This window comes from Pseudonaja textilis, chromosome 2 (genome assembly GCF_049901715.1).
Source record: "Pseudonaja textilis isolate UNSWEBS1 chromosome 2, rPseTex1.2, whole genome shotgun sequence".
Classification (NCBI taxonomy): domain Eukaryota; kingdom Metazoa; phylum Chordata; class Lepidosauria; order Squamata; family Elapidae; genus Pseudonaja; species Pseudonaja textilis.
Genome location: NC_141991.1, coordinates 19,333,415 through 19,353,050, shown reverse-complemented (window position 1 = coordinate 19,353,050; position 19,636 = coordinate 19,333,415). Strand labels below are relative to the sequence as shown.

Sequence of the window (19,636 nt, the reverse complement as noted above, 5' to 3'; positions counted from 1 at the left end):
CACAGCCTGGAGAGGATTGTCAGAAAAAGGCAATTCAAAAGTGTTGGGGACTTTCACAAGGAGTGGACTGAGGCTGGAGTCAGTGCATCAAGAGCCACCACACACAGACAGATCCTGAACGTGGGCTTCAAATGCTGTATTCCTCTTGTCAAGCTGCTTCTGAACAACAAACAATGTCAGAAGCAAGAAAAACAGACCTGGTCTGTTGTTCAGTGGTCCAAAGTCCTCTTTTCTGATGAGAGCAACTTTTGCATCTCATTTGGAAACCAAGGACCCAGAGTCTGGAGGAAGAATGGAGAGGCACACACTGCAATATGCTTGAAGTCCAGTGTGAAGTTTCCATAGTCTGTGTCGATTTGGGGAGCCATGTCATCTGCTGGTGTTGGTCCACTGTGCTTCATTAAGTCCAGGGTCAGCACAGCCGTCTACCAGGAAATTTTGGAGCACTTCATGCTTCCTTCCGCAGACAAGCTTTATGGGGATGTTGACTTCATTTTCCAGCAGGACCTGCCCACACTGCCAAAAGCACCAAAACCTGGTTCAATGACCGTGGGATTACTGTGCTTGATTGGCCAGCAAACTCGACTGACCTGAACCCCATAGAGAATCTATGGGGCATTACCAAGAGAAAGATGAGAGACATGAGACCAAACAATGCAGAAGAACTGAAGGCCGCTATTGAAGCATCCTGATCTTCCATAACGCCTCAGCAGTGCCACAGGCTGACAGCTTCCATGCCCTGCCACATTAATTGCTGCAAAAGGGGCCCAGACCAAGTACTGAGTACATATGCATGCTTATACTTTTCAGAGGTCCGATATTGTTCTATGTACAATCCTTGTTTTATTGATTGCATGTGATATTCTAATTTTCTGAGATTGTGGATTTGGGGTTTTCATGAGCTGTAAGCCATAATCATCACTATTATGACACATCACGGCTTGAACCGTCTTTTCTTTGCATGTAATGAGCCTATCTCATATATTAGGTTCACCTTTTAAGTTGCATTACTGAAATAAATGAACTTTTGCACGATATTCTAATTTTCCGAGTTTCACCTGTATAGCTTTTACAGCACTTTTCTACCTCAACATCCATTGGCTAAAGTGGATTAGTTTTCTTATTCCCGTAGTAGAAACTGATGAAGGGGAGAAAAACCCAGAAACTATCATGTAGAAGATGAATCAGAGTTGCTCCAGAAGACTGGACAAGAAACCATTGGTTTACATGACAAAGGAACAGATGTTAGGAAGGCATCTGGAATCATTTCCTAATGGCAAGAGCTGTTTAACCATGGAACTGGCTGACTTGGGAGATGGTGAACTCGCCTTCATTGGAGATGTTTAAATAAAAGTTGGGTCTTCTTCTGATTTGGATGTTAGTGAATTCTTGAACTGCTTTACAACAGTACGAATTGGTGTAAGTGTAGTTGTAGCTCAACATCTGGAAGGTGCTGAACTGGGTTGGGGAAGGCTCTGTAATTTTCTAATTCCAATCCAACTGTCGCTTCATAGCTAGTCTCCCTAGTTCATTTGCTGTTATTATAGTGTTGTGCTTATAGTATCAGTGCAGGCTGAGCTATCAAGCTTTTTGACCCTCTGTGATTCTTTGGAAATGAAGATGAAAAGAAGTAGAGAGAGAGAGAGAGAGAAAGGGAAAGACTTACTTGCTGTCTGATCTCTGAGTTGCTTTTGGTGAATCAGAGTTATCCTTTATATCCCCTAAAAAAATAGGAAGAAGTCAGGTTCAGATGTCACTTTACTAATGCATGCTAATATATTGTAGGCTCTATGTTCTGTTCTGAAAAGACTATTTAATGTGCAAAAATTAAAAACTGTTCCAGATGAGATTTTAATTGCATAATCATTTGCTGCTTGGTCAATGGGGCATAATGTCCCCGCCATAATGCATCTGCTAGGGTCCCACATGAAACTGTAGATCACATCATGACATAAGCGGAGGGCGTATCTCGGTCCAGTATTTGATTTTTTAAATATAAATGATGCTGTGCTTCAGTGGTTAGATGGCCTAGACATAATGCACTCCTGAACTAACATGATACACACTGTAGTCTTACATGCAACTGGCCTTTTGAGGGTAACCATAATGCTGATGCGGCCCTCAATGAAATTGAGTTTGACATCCCTGGCCTAGACACTATTTAAACATAGGTCTTTTTAACATTTATATTTTATTGGGTTCTACTAATTTAGTTGAAATTCTAATATGTATTGCTAGTCCATGTATGATATGCCATATGTTAAATAAATAAATGTGCTGCTTTGTTCATGGAATTTTATAGGTGGACATAATCTTCTCCTGGTGTAATCTTTCCAACTTTCCATCTTTTTTTTCTTACAGAAAGCTGGTGAGTATCATTAGCAATCTTCCGCTTAAGCTGGGCAAACCTGGTTTTATGGCAGGAAAAATACAAACTCAAATACATGTGTTTGAATATTAAATAATCTAACTTGCAAAGTGGATCTTGCACACACAAGGGAAAATTTGAAACACTCAAGAGCAACGTTCAGTATCTTGAGAATCCTAACATCTGCATTTTTGTTTTGAATGAGAATCTAGGTCCTAGGATATTGTTTTACAAATAAGAAAAGACTGCCTTAAACACAGGTTTAAGGAAGAAGAATGGACCTGTCCCATCTATGTCAGCACATGTAGTCCTCGACTTACAAACACAATTGAGCCCAACATTTCTGTTACTAAGTAAAATTATTTAAGTGAGTTTTGCCCCATTTTACAACCTTTCTTGCCACAAGTGAATCCCTGCAGTTGTTCAGTTAGTAACAGGGTTGTTAAGTAAATCTGGTTTCCCCATTGACTTTGCTTGTCAGAAGGTTGCAAAGGGGGATTACATGATCTTGGAACATAGCAATGGTCATAAGTATCAACCAGTTGCCAAGCATCTGAATTTTGATCACATGACCATGGGGATGATACAAAGATTGTAACTGAAAAATGGTCAGGTCACTTTTTTTAGTTAAATGAACCGTTGTAAGTTGGGAACCACCTGTATTATTATTAAGGAATCTCTGTGGCGCAGTGGTTATAAGTGCAGGACTGCAAGCTACTTCTGCAGCCAGCTGCCTACAATTTGGCAGTTCAAATCCCACCAGGCTCAAGGTTGACTCAGCCTTCCACCCTTCCAAGGTGAGTCAAATGAGGGCCCAAATTGTTGGGAGCAATATGCTGACTGTAAACTGCTTAGAGAAGGCTGTAAAGCACTAAAGTGGTATAAGTCTAAGTGCTATTGCTATTATACCATAGAGTGATAAGAGAACCACGTTTTCCACACAGAGGTTCCATCTTTCATTCTCAGTTAATGAATCAACTCAACAGAGGGAAAAAAAATGCGGCCTTGGCTAGATGGATCAAAAAGATGACCCAGAATAAAGAAAATTCTTATTTTTTTCACAAACAGGCAAGCATGGCAAACATCTTCACAGGCTTGTGGGTTCTTTGCAAGTTTTTGTTTCAAAGGGAATCTTTTGGAATAGTCAAGGGCAACCTCTGGCCCACGGCCCTAGTCATTGGATGAATGCCTATTTCAGTGAAGTAATTTTGTTGTGGGTGTTTCAAGTTTTGGGGATTGATGGTTTTCCCATCTGTTATTCGAATGTGGCCGCAGGCAAAATGCAGACTTCCACTCCCCAGAGCATTCACATCAGTGTTTTACATATTCCCAGACTCTGTGGGGTAAAGTTAATAGCTAAGTCTAAATGTGAACATCTAGGTAGTCCTCGAGTTATGGCAGCAATGGAGCCTACTCATCACGGTCGTAACTCAGGATGGTCATAAAGCAAGTTGGTCACGTGACTGACCCTGTTTCACAACCTTTTTTTTGTGGTGGGTTATTAAGCAAATGGAGTGGTCACTAAGCAAACCGATGGTTTGCCATTGGTGCAGCTTTGCCCCACAGAAATTGGAATGAAATGCCAGTTTTCGGCAAAACGGTTGTAAAATGTGGTTATGTGATTGCAGAATGCCGCAAACAGCCATAAATGTGGTCCAGTTGTCAAGTACCCACAGTGCAGTCATGTGACCCAGGGAGAAGGGTTGAAAGTTGGAATTTCGAACTATAAGTAGGTCCATCAGACCTTCAAACAGTTGCTAAGTAACCCCCCCCACACACACACACACTCATCAGATGTCACTCACCTGGTCTTTTCTCAGGCTCTTCTGCACTTTCAGCAGAGTTCTTGAAGCGGCTGTAGGACCACTTTTTAGCTATCAGGCTGTCCTTTTCAGAGCTCCCCCTGGAGGAAGGGAGGGGAAAAACAAGCAGGGGGTGGAGATGATGAGGCAGCAGCAAGCAATGGGTGAGACAGGAGCATCAAGCCAAAATGCAACAGGGCAAAGGATGTGCTATAGAGGTAAAGACACATGAAATGGAACCAAGACAGGGGACCACGGTTTCCTTTGCTCAGGAAGGACATTTACAGTATTTTTATACCTCTCATCAGCACATCTAAAAACTTCATCCATAAAAAAATGAAACACCGTCCTAGTATCTGTCCATCTAAAAAATACAATTCATGAAAACCTAACGTATATTATGCTAGTCTTGAAAAAGAAGTGAAAATATCTACCATTAGCAAAGCAGATGGGGGACATGTCTGAGCAGAAGACAGTAGAGAGAGAATCTCAAGGGTCTGGGGAGACTCCTGTCCTTTTAAGGCTGTAACTGCTGGAACCTACCATCATTTTTTGGGCCACCACACCATGCAAAGTTAAGAGAGAGGGGTCCTTGGTGCTCTCTGAGCTTGTTTTCTTGCAGATAACATCACCAGTGCTAGTTAGGGTAATGAAACACCTGCAAGAAAACCATCAAGCTCAGAGAGCACGAAGGATCCCTCATTTCAACTACAAATATTCTCCTTTAAAGTTGAGAGTCATTGAGGAAGACCCTGGTTCTTTGGAAAATCAAAAGTGATTGGAAAAGAGACTGACAGCAGACAAGGTGTGAGATAACTCTCACCGACGACAAAGCATCAGCCCACAAGAACCCTACGAAGCAGTTCTAGCAGACAATCCTGGCAAAAGGATATCACAAAGGAGGAGGAGTGAGTGACTGAGCATCATCGGGCTTCACATCGGATGGTCAGCCCAGCCTGATACTATTGTAGACTTCTGTTAACCCAATGCAGGCAGTCTTTGCTTGCTGAAAGCAACTAGGATCAGGAACACCGTTGCTAAGCAAGCAGTTGTTGACTGCACCAACTTATGATGGCAGTTCCACTGCTCTCACTTGCCATGGTTAAGGCAAACCTTTAACGGCATCCCAGGGTCACACGATCATCATTGGCAACCTCCCATTGGCTTCCCCACTGTCTTTGCTTGTTGGGGAAGCTGGCCATGAAGGTTGCAAACAGTGACCATGTCACTATGAGATGTAACTGGTTGCTAAGTGCCTAAACTGTGATCATGGGACTGTGGGGATGCTGTAAGAGCCACAACTATGAGGACCCATCGTAAATTTCTCTCATTCAGCACTGGCATAACTTACAAAGATCACTGAAGGAGTGGATGTTAAATGGGGACTCTTAAGAATCTTAAGAGGCCCAACAGGTGTTCTGCCTGCAGCAAGCTACAAATCAGCTGATTAGCTGGAAGCTCTCTGGTGTTTTATGGGATTACAACTATATATATATCAGTGGTCCCCAAACTTGGCAACTTTAAGACTTGTGGACTTCAATTATGCTGGCTGAGAAATTCTAGGAATTGAAGTCCACAAGTCTTAAGGTTGCCAAGTTTGGGGACTTCTAATATATATAGTATAGGTTTGGGGTTTTTTTTTTTTTTGCTTTTTCACTTGTAAAAGTGAGGAGGAAACTGTCATGAATATGCACAAAGGTTATTAACTCTCTCTCTTATCTACACAGATATGCCCCTTAATGTCCACCCCCAACCCTCAGGTGGCTTTGTCTGCAGTGCTTACAGCAAAAAATAAAATAAAAATAAAGGAAAAAAGCCTAATTCTGCTCCACAGGTTTAATCCATGGCACCTTCAGTCCAAGCATTGGGGAAGCGAACTCTACTAATGTTGACTACAATGACTGGAAGGGAATGGTAATCCAGTTCAGTGGAAGGAGAAAGCTGGAATATCTAAGTAATGAAATGGACTATAACATGGGTGTCAAACTCGCTGGATCATGTTGCTGTCATGTGTCACATCCGGCCTGTGGGCTGCCAGTTTTGACACCCCTGGGCTATAAGATCTCAGGATTCATTAGCATGTACTTCCCTTCTATATTCTGCATCTCCCATACATAACAATCTGTTTTTACCAGTACAGCAGATTATAAGGTAGCATTTTATAAATTAAATGCTCCTGCTTACAAAAATGCATATTGCATATGTCTGCTTGCAGTACAAACAATTCCTGAGGTCTTATTTTTTCCCTACCCCAAATTGCCTTGCCGTGGAGAAAGAATACAAGATATCAGGAGGTAAATTCAAGTCACGTCTTTAATTAATTTTTCCCCATCTTATTTTTCCCTTTCATATTATCTCTCTTCAATCATCCTGAGCGAATCATCAAGATGTCTAATAAGTGATTAGAACATCTGTGACAGTCTTGGTAGAGCAGCTTTTTGTGGTTTTTGGCTCAACGAGCGCTGTGGCAGCGGTTAAAGTGCAATATTGTAGGCAAACTCTTCCCACAGCCTGGAGTTTGATCCTGACAGGGCTCAAGGTTGACTTAGCTTTCCACCTGTCCGAGGTTGGTAAAATGAGGGCCCAGATTGTTGAGGGCAATATGCAGACAATGCTGACATTGTAAACCTCACACAGAGGATTGTAAAGTGCTATGGGGCAGGAGCAGTATAAATGCTACTGGCATTGCAATATCTGTAGCTCTGGTGTAGGATGAGGTGAGGGTTTGTCCTCCAGGCTTGTGGGTTGGTTTCCGTTTAGTTACCAGGCTAGGTAACATCTGCAGTGGAGATTAGGGGATGCCCCTTTAGGGGAAGCTATTGGCAATACTAGCGATTTCTTGAGTTTGAAACTTCCTATAGAATCCCAAGAGATCTCCATCTGTGTTTGTCCTTCTGTGACTCTGCAACAAGTGTTACACAAAAGACCACCCCAAGAGGGCGTATTTTATAAGAATGGAGCAAACCCACAAAGGTTGCTAATGGCCACAGAACAATATAAAACTTCTACTGGTCCATGTTCTCCAACTCTTCAGTGGGCCCATTCATGTGTTGGAGAAGTGGGCCACGGAAGCATGGCCAGTTTTTCCAGAAGCTAGTGACCAAAAGACAAAAACACACATTGTAATGTTTAAAAAATCCAAACTTTATTATTGTTGAAATGTAAACAAAAGTTCATTATTTGATCACGCCACACACTAAACAGCCAAAGGCAAGTCAGGATCTTGGCTGTTTTGATCAGAAGGGATGGGGAACGAGAAGGTAGAACAGGGAACTGCTGGAAAACTGCCAGACCAAGAAAAAAAAAAGGGAAAAAGGGGAAGGGACAGAATAAGTGAGAGAGAGAAAGAGTCCTCCACAAATGAAACAGAGTTGACATCTACTGCAGCCTTCCCACCTAGGGAATCATGGGAACTGGGTTAACACCTTTGGAGGTGTCGGGGAAGTCCAGCCTATGGTGTTCTACAAGGAACCTTCAGTAAAGTCTGTCACTGGGTTGAGGATAGCAGACACAACTCTGGCTGCCAATCTGACCTCCTTCGATGTTGACTTCCAAATTTCTTCCAACGGGAAAATGGAAGACAGGAGAAATGCAAGACTGGATCAAACAGGTTTGTTGGGGGGCCCAGGTGGATGCTTTGAAAAATGGGGAAACCAGCATGGTTCCAACTGATAGCATAGCGGTGTTCTCTTTGTGCTTTGTTCTCAGCACCAAGTCTTCTGACTTTGAGTATCATACCCTGCTCCCTGACAGACTAGTTCTCCGGATTTCTAGTATAGATCAGGGGTGTCAAAATCGTGGCATCACGTTGTCGTCACGTGAAGTATCGCGACTTTTGCCCCCTTTGCTAAACCGGGGAGAAGGTGTGGCCAGCGTGTGATGCATCCGGCCCGCGGGCTGGGAGTTTGACAGCCCTGGTATACATGGTGAAGCTCAGCATCACTCAGGTGCCTGATGTCAAGAGAAAATGGTGATCAACTCAAAAGTAGGGGAAGAGGAGGAGGCATTTGGCTTCAGATTAATCATTCAGAGCCCCCGGGATTTTGTTAAATGAGTAGTGAGAGCAAATATATTGGCATCGGGGTAAAAACAGGCCTAAAAATGATCACTGGTAAAAAAAAATCTCAAAAGATACAAGAACAAATTAGTACTGCTCAAAGGCAAGAAGGATTTTTTAGTATCCTGATTTTCAAATCAGAATGACCTTTTTAGCCCAACCTTTCCTCAAGCTGCTTGGAAAGATCCCAGAGCATAGATCTCCCCGTTCGTTTCATCTTTGCAGGATGAGGAAATCTGGCTAATGGAGAAATAATCTGATCCAGGTCATCCAACAGGCATCATAACAATGGGGATTCAGCCTAAGAAGACTCGTCCCATCCTATTACCGGTATTTCTTCCCCAATATTAAAAACTGGTTCCATAATGAAGCTTTTCTCAAACCAGTTCCTTCCAGATGATGACCTTTAGTTCCTCAGAATCTCAAGGCAACACAGCCATTCTCACAATCTTAACACATCTGGATGGCACCAGGTTGTGGACGTGCAGATGTGTTAGAATAGATGGTGCCTAGTTGTTCTTCCATTTGACACCCTCTGGCCTTAGACTACAATGGCCACTGCAGTAATCCTAGCTGGCACAGCAAACACATCTGCAGAGTTACACAACTGGACAGGATTAAGGAGGGTTAGTACACGTACCAACCACACTGAGAAAGCTAACCAATTGTGTATTTGTTGGACCAATTTTTCCTCCCCTGGCACAGTATTTGAATGAACTTGGCACATATTTGCTTCCCCGCTTTCCTTTCCTCATAACAAACAGAACATTTGATTATAATATAACAATTCTTTGTTTTCCTCACCTGACTCCTAACAGCTTCCTCTTGACACTATCTTACCAATTCTCCTTTCCGTGCTTACAAATCTGGACTCTTAATCTCAGCTCCTAATTTTTTCATTTCCTTCTCCAAATTCCCAAAATCTCTTTCAGTTCAGATCTGAAAATGAAGCTCAGAGCTTCAGCTTCTCCTGCTTCTGAGGAGCATGGCAACTGTTTTGGGTTGAAAACATCAAACACATTTTTTTTGACCTACTAAGCAAACACCTCAACAGCGTTGAGGCTGACCAAAGGGCAATAACCTATCACCGGCAGAATAACATTTAAAAGACAACATATAAGCACAAGCAACTGACCACAAAACAGAGAAAGACTAGAAAATGGCACCGGGCAGAAACAGCAAAGAATTTAGCACTTGTATTTCCTTTAGAGGTTGTGGATCAGATTAATGGCTGGGGCTTCATTCTATACAAGCTATAGGACCCACGTGGTTCAAAGCTTACCTTTTACAGGTAGTCCTTGACTTACAACAGTTTGTTTGGTGACCATTTGAAGTTACTGAAAAAAGTGACTTATGATTGTTTTTTTACTTTATAGCATCCCCATAGTCATGTGATCAAAATTTGATCACTTGGCAACTGGATCATATTTATGATGGTTGCAGAATCCGAGGGTCACAAGCAAAGTCAATGGAGAAGCCAGATTCACTTTACAACTGTGTTACTAACTTAACAACTGCAATGATTCACCTAACAACTGAGGCAAGAAAAATCACAAAATGGGACAAAACTTACATAATTCCATACCTCAGTTAGCAATGGAAGTTTTGGGCTCAATTATGATTGTAAGCTGAGAACTACCTACCTGTGTTCTATCATTCTTCCCAAGCTATGGCAAATTCAGATGCACGTGAAAGGAAATACTGTCTGTATGTTAAGCTTCCAGCAGAATTTCAAATTAAAGCAGAAATTCCGGCCTTCTGGCACCACTGTGATGTTGTTGTTACTATTATTATTTTTGTCCGCTTTTTAACATACCTCAGCCAACTCAAGGAAGTCAGCATACTTAAACCTCTTGCCTATTTTCCTCACAAGAACCCTGTGAGGTAGGTTGGGCTGAAAGAGAATGACTAGTCCAAAATCACCTAGACGATTTTCATGCCTAAGGGAAGACTAGAACTCACAGTTCCCTGGCTTCTAGGTCAGCCATTTTTCCACTACACCAAACTGGCTCTCTAAGTCATCTCCAAGTACAGTCCAGAGTTATGGAAGGACGTTTGACACTACTCTGCAAAGGTCTTTGCATGACCCTCAGAGAAATGGACCTATAGTCAAAGCAAAGGCAGTAAATAATTAGACTCATGGATATGTAACTTCCATCAGCAAAAGGGTCATACCAGACTTTATGGCTCACCAAGGAACAATTACCCAAGTAAGACCCTCATATTGTGAGGTGGATGTTAAGAGGAAAACTTGATATCTTAGTTCCTTTAAAGTAATTGCTTGGTCCTCAGCTTTCTCTAATCCCAGCAAAATTCCCAAAAGGTTAAATTCTTTGGCTTCCCCAATCTAGAAGGCTCTGAGGCCAAAAGAATGACCTGTACATAAACCACAGTTTTGCAACCCTATCATAGGTTTCATGTCAGTTATAATAAATCCTATTTTGGCTCCTCTCTCTTTCCCATCTCCCGTTACAACAAAGGAGGCCTCCCTAAATACTGATGCGAAGAACAGCAGGGAGGGAGGGGGAGAGAGAGAGAGAAAAGAAATTTTGTCGACCAACTAATGGCTGGGCCTTTAGAGCTTTGGAGGAAGACTTTTAAGGAAGTCTTCTAACAGGGAGGAAAGAAAGTATCTGTAGCAGTGTTTCTGAACCTCAGCAATTTTAAGTTGTGTGGATTTCAACTGCCAGAGCTCCCCACCAGACTTCTGGGAGTTGTAGTCCCCACAGCTTCAAGCTGCTGAGGTTGAGAAACACTGCTCTAGTTGAAGAGGACCCTTCCTAAGTTCAGTTCCTAGGCCCTCTGGTTAAACATATCTAAGCTGGAGAATTGCTGGCTATCAAAGCAATAACACCAGAAGTTGGACTTAGTCTAGAGCAGGAGTGTCAAACTCGTTTTCATTGAGGGCCACCCCCTCGAGGATGGGGGTGGGGCGTGGCCAGGGTGGGCGTGGCTAGCTCAACATCACTGATGTTCGGGGGGGCCTGTGGCGGTGGTGGCCTGAGCGCTCTGCCAGTGAAAACGGAGCTCAGGAGGGCCGCTCCATTTTTACTGGCAGAGGCACCACGGCCCGGTCCTTCGCTGTTACCAGGGTGGCCCCGTGGCCCAGATCTAAGCACCCCATGGACCGGATTTGGCCCTCGGGCCCTGAATTTGACACCCCTGGTCTAGAGCGTTTCATGTACTTCCTCTCACTCCCATCCCATCCCATCCCTGCCCTACGTTGCTGCTGGCGCATTCTACAGCCCAGAAGAGCCTTAGTACATGTTTTAATGCAGCCCTCCTAACTCTGAGCCTCCTAGCATTAGATCAGAATTGAGAGAGAGGTTTTGCCTTTCCAACTATATCCAACCTATTTTAAGTATTACCTTACAATGACACCGATTTTTTAATGATTCTTGAAGAGTTTGGCAGGTTTAAAAAACAGAGTTCACATGTGGCCTGGGAGCGGTCAAGGCTGCCCATTCAGACCTTGGCACATGCTTGTCTTTCCATCAGATCCTAAGATAATGAACATGATTTATTATCACCATTAGTCATTTAAAATGACAGAGTACTCAATGGTAAATTTTGGTACCAAAAATCCAATGTACCAAACCCAAGAGAATGTCTTACAGTACTTAAATGCAAGTAGGTTTTATAATAAATAGTAAACTTTGCTGCAGACCTAAAGAAAAGAGTAAATTTCTGCTTCTTTCTTGAAAAAAAAAAAGACTACCAGCCATGTACTTTAACTCAGCCTCATTTAAAGGGTCCAAAACAGGGGTGGGATTCAACTGGTGTTACTATCGGTTCAGTGACTACGTTTTGTGCATGCTGTGCTACCTGGACAGCTGAAAAGCGCTGCGCACATGTGTGCAGCATTTGAAAAACCTCTTTTTCCCTGCTTTTTCAACCTTGCGCAAAGCAGCTGAGGTTGAAAAAGCAGGAAATAAAGGACAGGTAAGAGTCCAGGCGGGTAGGTGGGCCAAAACAGCAGCAGACACAGAACCAGTTTGGTGTCTGCTGCTCTTCAGAGCTACCGGCTCTATAGAACCAGGCAGAACCGGTAGCATCCCACCTCTGGTCCAAAGGTATTTTTAAGACTGACCGAAGCACGCTTGTTAAAGAATATTTCTCGTTGGATTCTGAATACGTATGTGTGTTTGAAAGTGAGTGAGACGGGAAGAAAGAGAATGAATAACATGATCGTAGGGAAAGACAGAATCTAGCAGTGCTTCTTTCCCTTGGTCAGGAACTGTGTATCTAAAATTTAAACTAAATCTTAGCAACTTAGCCTAACGCTGTCCTCTTATACATGTTTTTTTCTCATGTCCATGATTCATTTTTGAATCAGAGATCCTGTGGAGAATCCTTTTTAACATCTTTTCCTAAACAGAAGGTCTTTTATCTTGAAATAGATCACCTGCCAACACCAGAACATTATATAAATAAACCCCACTGGAACATTAATATTATAGTAGGTAGCTCAATGACAGTTTGCAAAGCTTTTGATTACTCTCTTAATTTTTCTTCACTCAAAACCTGCTGTGAAATAATCCTTTGTGATCTTACTTAAGAAGGTCTAGCTACGCTTTCTATTAACAACCAAGTAAAAACAGGCAGGATTTTGACCTGCTGCAAACTCTCTGAAACCATTTACTAGAGACAACAACACATGTACCAATGCCTCTACTAATTCACATTCAATTCTCTGAAAGAACAACATACATTATCTTCAAGATCTAAAGTCAACACAGGAAATGGCCCTCATGCACAGAGTAGTAATAGTATCAGTATCAGTACTAGTTAAATTAAATTAAACCTTTACTGTAAAAACCATCCGGCCCCACATCTGATACACTATAAGAGTATTCCTTTGTCTACCAGGTTCCCTCCAAAAAAAGAGAATCCTTATGTAGTTCAATAATCATTTATGGCTGACAACTAATTTATCCTTTCCAACTTTGGGTTCCGGATTTCCCTTCTGATCATGTGATCTGTTTCATTTTTAGTGTTTTTGCTCTTTTTTTAAAAAACCTAAGGCCATCCAGAATCATCTGGAGTTGGGCACTCTCTAATTTAATCTAATTTAGATTAAATTAAATTAAGTTAGTCATTGGCAAAATCCATGCTGTAGCAGGCATCCGTTTATATATTACTGTAATGCCCGGTAACAAATCAGCACTAATCATTTCCCAGTTGTAAACTTAAACCATTTAGGACCTAAAGCGTAACTTCATAAATAGGTGGATCGAAAGGGCAAACAATCGAGGAGGAGAATCCGCTCATCCAAATCGCAATTAGCTTCCATTTCTTAAGCACTTTTGGAAATCGTGATGTTAAAAAAGTGAAACCTAGACACACCCAATGTTATATCAATAAACCCACTTCCTTCGAAGGCTTATGCCCATCCTTATAGGCTGCACCCATAAAGCTTATTAAAGAGAAGAGGATGAAGAAACTGGATGAAATTCAAATCTTGCTGCTAGAAAGTGCTCGAGACACAAGTAGAGGCCCAATGGTTGGGGAGACATAGCAGAGACCGGAGATCAGTGGCTGTTTTCAGAGCGGTTCAGGGAGCTGGCAGTGGGAGATTGGAGGGCGGGGAGGAGAGAGAGAGAGGGAGAGAAAAGAAAGGTAAGGGGGAGTGGATATTAAGAAAGACAAAAGAAGGCAGGTTAGATCCCAGACTGAGAAAAGCAACCGTCCAATTAAAGATAATAATCATTTCCCTGTTGAGAACAATGACACTACTTATACGTTGCAGAATTGTTATAGTCCTGAATTTACAACTATTCATTTAGCGTCCATTTGAAGTTATGGCACTGGAAAAAGTGACTTATGACCGTTTTTCACACTTACAATTATCGCAGCATCCTCATAATCATGTTATCAAAATTCAGATGCGTGGCAACTGGCTCATATTTATGACGGTTGCAGGGTCCCAGGGTCATATGACCAGCTTTTGCGACCTTCTGACCAGCAAAGTCAATGGGGAAGCTAGATTCACTTAATAACTGTGTTACTAAACAACTGCAGTGATTCACTTAACAACTGTGTCAAGAAAGGACTTAAAATGAGGTAAAACTGACATAACAATTGTCCCACTAAGCAACAGAAATTTTGGGCTCAATTGTGGTCGTAAGACGAGGCCTAGCTGTATACTCTTGATCAGTGGTGGGATTCAAAACTTTTTGCTACCGGTTCTGTGGGCGTGGCTTGGTGGGCTTGGCTTGGTGGGCGTGGCAGGGGCAGGATATTGCAAAATCCCCATTCCCTCCCCACCCTACTAACCTGCTTTCCAGCTCCGTTCTCCTGTGCAAGGCAACCAAAGAAGACCCAGCCGATCAGCTGGGACTCAGGAGGCAGAGCATAGATATGGGCGGGGCCGGTCAGAGGTGGTATCTGCCGGTTCTCCAAACTACTCAAAATTTCCACTACCGGTTTTCCAGAACTAGTCAGAACCTGCTGAATACCACCTTTGCTCTTGATGCTGGAGTATTACTATACAGGTAGTTCTCAACTTACGACCACAATTGGGACAGGAATTTTGGTCCTTAAATCAAGACGATTGTTAAATCGAGGCACCCACATGACCTGATCCTATAATACAACTGTTTTTGTTGGGGTCATTAAATGAATCACAGTGTTGTTAAGTCCAAATCCATTCTCCTGAATGGGCAATTTTGCCAGCAAATCTTTTTTTTTCCAAGTTGTGATCACATGATCCTGCAAACAGTTGTAAATGAGAGACAGCTGCCAAGCACCAGAAATGCAATCATTTGACTTGTGGGGGTGAGGTGACATTTTACAACAGCCAGAAGTACTTTATGCACTGTGTAGCACCCTTTCCAAGGTAGTAGCTCCAAATGGTAATTAGATAAACCAGTCATAAATCAAGTACTACCTGTACTTAGATAAAGTACTGTACTTTAGTCATAGTGATGGTCACAAAAAGTGTCAATTAGTTGGTTCTGATTTCTTAGTTCAGTAATTTTATCTATTTTTGCCTGCTCTACTCTTGAAAGGCTATCATTTGTATGGCAATTTACAGAAGCAATAATAAAGACCGAAATGCAAAGAAAATAGCAGGATTCATACGTTGCGTTCAGAAGTTGGCTTGATTACAGATCAGTGTGTTGTGTAAACACAGCCAATTATAGTTTATTTAATAAGCCAAACTTAAGCCACGAGCAATGTGTGAATGAAGCCAATGAGTTCTCAACAGAAGCAACTGCACTAAAAACACAAAATTATGTGGAAGCAGTTTTAGGGCAGTCTATAAAATAGGTTTTGTTTAACCAGATTAAAAAATCTGGGTCGCCAAAATGGCCAGGTTTCAAGCTGGTGTTATACGTTAGACAAATGCTCAAGTGATTTCCAATCCTACATTTGCTAAATGCGACAAGAAAATATATTATAACTTGGTATCCTCCAAAAATATGGGCTGACGTGTCCCATCATTCTCAGCCAGGCCATCTAAATGTCCCTACGGCTGAAGGACGTCCACTTTGGTGAAAATATTTCTCCTAAAGCTCCTTCCACACCTTGCTTTCCGATATCTAACATGCTTCTTCCCAGCATCAAAAACATCACAACATGCCACTAAAAGCTCACTGCCGATCCAGCCTTTCAAATCTCTGTTTAAAAAAAATCCTTGGAATATTTTCAAGTGAAAGAGGTGGCATCCAGCCTTCCCTGTCTTCACATAGTTAAGTAAATCATTAACAAGCACCGAGGACAGAATGTAAATAGTAAAGGAAAGTGTCAGCTGCCACCTTCTGCTTGCTTGTGTTTTACTGTTATATGGTGACAGACTGCCATGAAGTATGGGGAGGGGGGAATGAAAGGAGGAAGGCTTGGGGGAAAACGAAAGTAAAAGCTGTATCTCCTCCAGAAGCTGCTTCAAGATGACCCAGCTGGAAGAAGGAAGGGGCCGCATATGCTTGGACTGGCCCTTAAGTAAACATTTTGCCTGAATTGGATTGGTTACACTGGGGTGGCTAATTGGAGGTTGCTAAGGGAGGGAATAGTTGAACTTAGGGATTTTGGTGTGCTATATTCGCTTCTGCCTTTGCATTACTGCAATACACTTGACTTCTAATAAAACTATGCCTTTCTCCACAAATGGGAGGCAGGGATCGTTTCTATTTAGAGGTTTAAGGGGTGGCAGGCCTGACAGAAAGTTTTCAGTATCGGTTAAGAATTATAATAAAACATGCAAAATGGCACATGCAATGCAACAGCTAGATGTACAGGAGGAAAGCAGGAGTTCAAAGATGCGTCCAAATTCTGTACTCAAAGTTACACTCATTGAAGAAGTCACCGTATGTTCCCTTTTTTTTTTGCTTCAGCTAAACAATTTTAGAATATTGGAAAAGAAAATGAAAACGGAGAGATCTGAGATTCTGTGGCATTGATTCCACTTCTTTTAAGCCGATGATTCTCCTTGGGACCTCAATTATCTTTGCTGCCATCCTGGTTCCCAGGACTATCCAAGCCAGGGGTCCCCAACTCTGGGACAGTGGCCTACTACTGGGCTGTGGCCTGTTTGGAACCAGGCCAGGGAAGTGGCAGGCGAGCACAGGCATGCGCACAGCTCCACTTGTGCAAGCAGCAGGTGAGAGGATGCACACGCGCTCAGCTCCATTTGCCCGAGTGGCAGGGGCGCATGCCTGCCGCTCGTGCAAATGGAGTTGTGCATGCATGCTCACCCATGACTCATGCCAAACAATCTCCTCTCCTCCCTGCATCAGTCTGCAAAGTCAGAAAGGCTGGGGACTGATGACCTAAGCAATAAAGCTTTAATTCCACTCTGCCAGGATTGTGTGATTTCAGGAGAGGAAGCGACATCATGATTAGTAGGCAACAGCAGAGATACACTAGGCAACAAGAAGAAACTGAACCAGAAAGATCATTCAAGTGTTGCTCGGCCATTAAAAGTTCATCCTTCCTCCTTGTGCTTTTAAGTTAAGAGTTGAAGGACTTCCGCATGTGACCAGAAGCAAAAGGAGCAAACGCAGCCCACGTTCATAGCATTTAGGTGTCCACTACAGCAGGGGTCCCCAACCACTGGTCCCCAGACCGGTACCGGTCCGTGGAACAATTTCTACCGGGCCGCCGGTTTGCTTGGCGCCGCCATCTTGTTTGACGAGAAAGTGCTTCCGGGTGAGCTTTTCCGGTTGGAAAGCGGCGTTTGGGTCCTGAAGGAATCCTCGCGCCTTAGTTTCATCAAAGGGGGTGGGGCTTCGAATGAAACTAAGGCGCGAGCATTCTTTCAGCACCCAAGGCAAGGCGAGCCGAGCGACCGTCCCGAAGCGAAGCCCATCGACAAAGGTACAAAGGAAGAGTTGAAGGTGGCGGGGAGAAGCGGGGGATGGCTGGCTGGACGGTCACTCGGCTCGCCTTGCCTTGTCATGCGTGCTGATGCCGGTACCGGGCCGCAGATGATTTTGTGATGCCAGTACCGGGCCGCGGCACAAAAAAGGTTGGGGACCACTGCACTACAGGATCAGGGTTGCAACATCCCCATTAGCCCTGTTCCAAGATGCCTCTCCCTGCCTACCTGGTTCTCCGCCTCTGTGAAAGCAAGTTGCCCGGATCACCATTGATCAGATGTTGGGCAGCCGCATGTGGGGGACAGAGACGCAAGTTCTTCAGCAACTCTTGCTCGTTGAGAAAAGGCTTGAGGCAGCCTCGCACTGGAGAATTCCCCACACTGCTTGAGCGGGTCAGTGCCCGAGACTGGTTGAAAGGCCAAGGTGGCTCAGTCTCTTCCTTCAAGACTACAAGAAATAGGAAACAAACAAGAGGAGAAACACAATTCAGTTCTTAACCAGACTTAATACAACCAAGTAGACAGAAGGGTAGCCAACAGAAATTTACAGAAATAAGATTACTGTCTAAGTAGGCTTAGACTTAGCCGACTTAACATAATCCAGTAGACAGAAGATGAATCTGTCTGCTGATCTAAATCTTACTGTCTAATTAATTCGGGTAGAATATAGTGTAAACTCACAAGAGGGAAGGGCTCCTTCCCAGAGGACAAAGAGACAGCGGAGTTTAGACTGTCTGGTAGGCAGGGAAAGGGCAAAGGCAGAGCCTCTCTAGCAGTTCACATAGTGTATCTAATAGTTAGGCAGAGAGTTGATTTAGTCTGGCAAGATTCTGTCTATAGGTGAACAATAAGGAAATCTGTCTACCAATCTAATCTTACAAGTCTTATTGTTTAATTATTAGACAGGAATCATCCATAACATCACAATCCTTATTTTCCAGATATTTGGTTCCAGGCCAAGATCATCGGCAAAAGATGCCTAAAGAATCCAGCTTGCTTTTCTTCCCTATTGGAAAACTGTCCTTCCTAAAAGGAACTCAGTTAAGAGTACGTTGCAAAAATCCTTTTCCCTCTGCTTCACTTTTTCTCACCCTAACATAATGAGAATAACACGAAGCCGGCACATTTTAAAGTCGATAACAAAGTCTACGCAGAATCTTACAATTTAGTTTTCATACAAGAATTCTTCCTAGAAAATGCCAATTCAGATCCCTCTGATTCCTGTAGAATCAAAGTTTAGGATTTAGACTCTTCCTGACTGGAAGAAGCGTTAGATTTTTCTCAGACACCAGATACTGTTCCCATCCCAATCTAGATCAGTTCATCTAACAGAAACAGAATGTGGACGTGCAAGCAATTTTGGGCACCCCCAAGGATGGCACATACGGCACTTTTGCTACATAAGCTGCACTGGGTGCTGGTTTATTTCCAGGTCCAATTCAAGGTGCTAATACCTTCAAAGCACTACAGGACACGGGCAGTGGTGGGATTCAAAAAAATATTACTACCGGTTCTGTGGGCATGGCTTGGTGGGCATGGCAGGGGAAGGATACTACAAAATCCCCATTCCCACCCCACTCCTGGGAGAAGGTTACTGCAAAATCCCATTCCCTCCCCACCCCACTAACCTGCTTTCCAGCTCCATTCTCCTGTGCAGAGCAACAAAAGAAGACCCAGCCAATCAGCTGGGACTCGGGAGCCAGAGAATAGATGGGGGTGGGGCCAGTCAGAGGTGGGATTTGCCGCTTCTCCGAACTACTCAAAACTTCCGCTACAGGTTCTCCAGAACTGGTCAGAACTTGTTGAGTACCACCCTCTGGACACGGGGCCAGGCTACCTGAGGAACCATCTCATCCCCATTATGTCAGCCCATCCCACCTGGTCAGGCAGAGAGGGTATATTAAAGTTAACTGCCAGTTAAATAATTTTCACTGTAGTAGTCCGGGAAGGAAGCTTTCTCTGCCATTGTTCTTGCTCTGTGGAACATTCTCTCTCCAGAGGTGAGGTGGGCCCCTGATCTCCTGGTCTTTCAAAGGAGTTTGAAGGCCTGGCTCTGCCAACTCACATGGCACATAATGAGCAGCATGCAA

At 43.2% G+C, this 19,636-nt stretch overlaps 1 protein-coding gene across 2 annotated transcripts in view; it reads right to left on the bottom strand.

Annotated features, from left to right (window-relative positions):
- Positions 1-19,636, bottom strand: part of ATAT1 (alpha tubulin acetyltransferase 1) — a 33,265-nt gene that overhangs the window by 1,549 nt on the left and 12,080 nt on the right. For both annotated transcript variants that reach the window (XM_026720738.2, XM_087928578.1), the window contains 3 exons: positions 17,775-17,994; positions 4,174-4,271; positions 1,667-1,721 (listed from right to left, as the gene is read on the bottom strand). In XM_026720738.2, the coding sequence (XP_026576523.2) occupies positions 1,667-1,721; positions 4,174-4,271; positions 17,775-17,994 (373 nt within the window). The remainder of the gene's footprint in view (positions 1-1,666; positions 1,722-4,173; positions 4,272-17,774; positions 17,995-19,636) is intronic.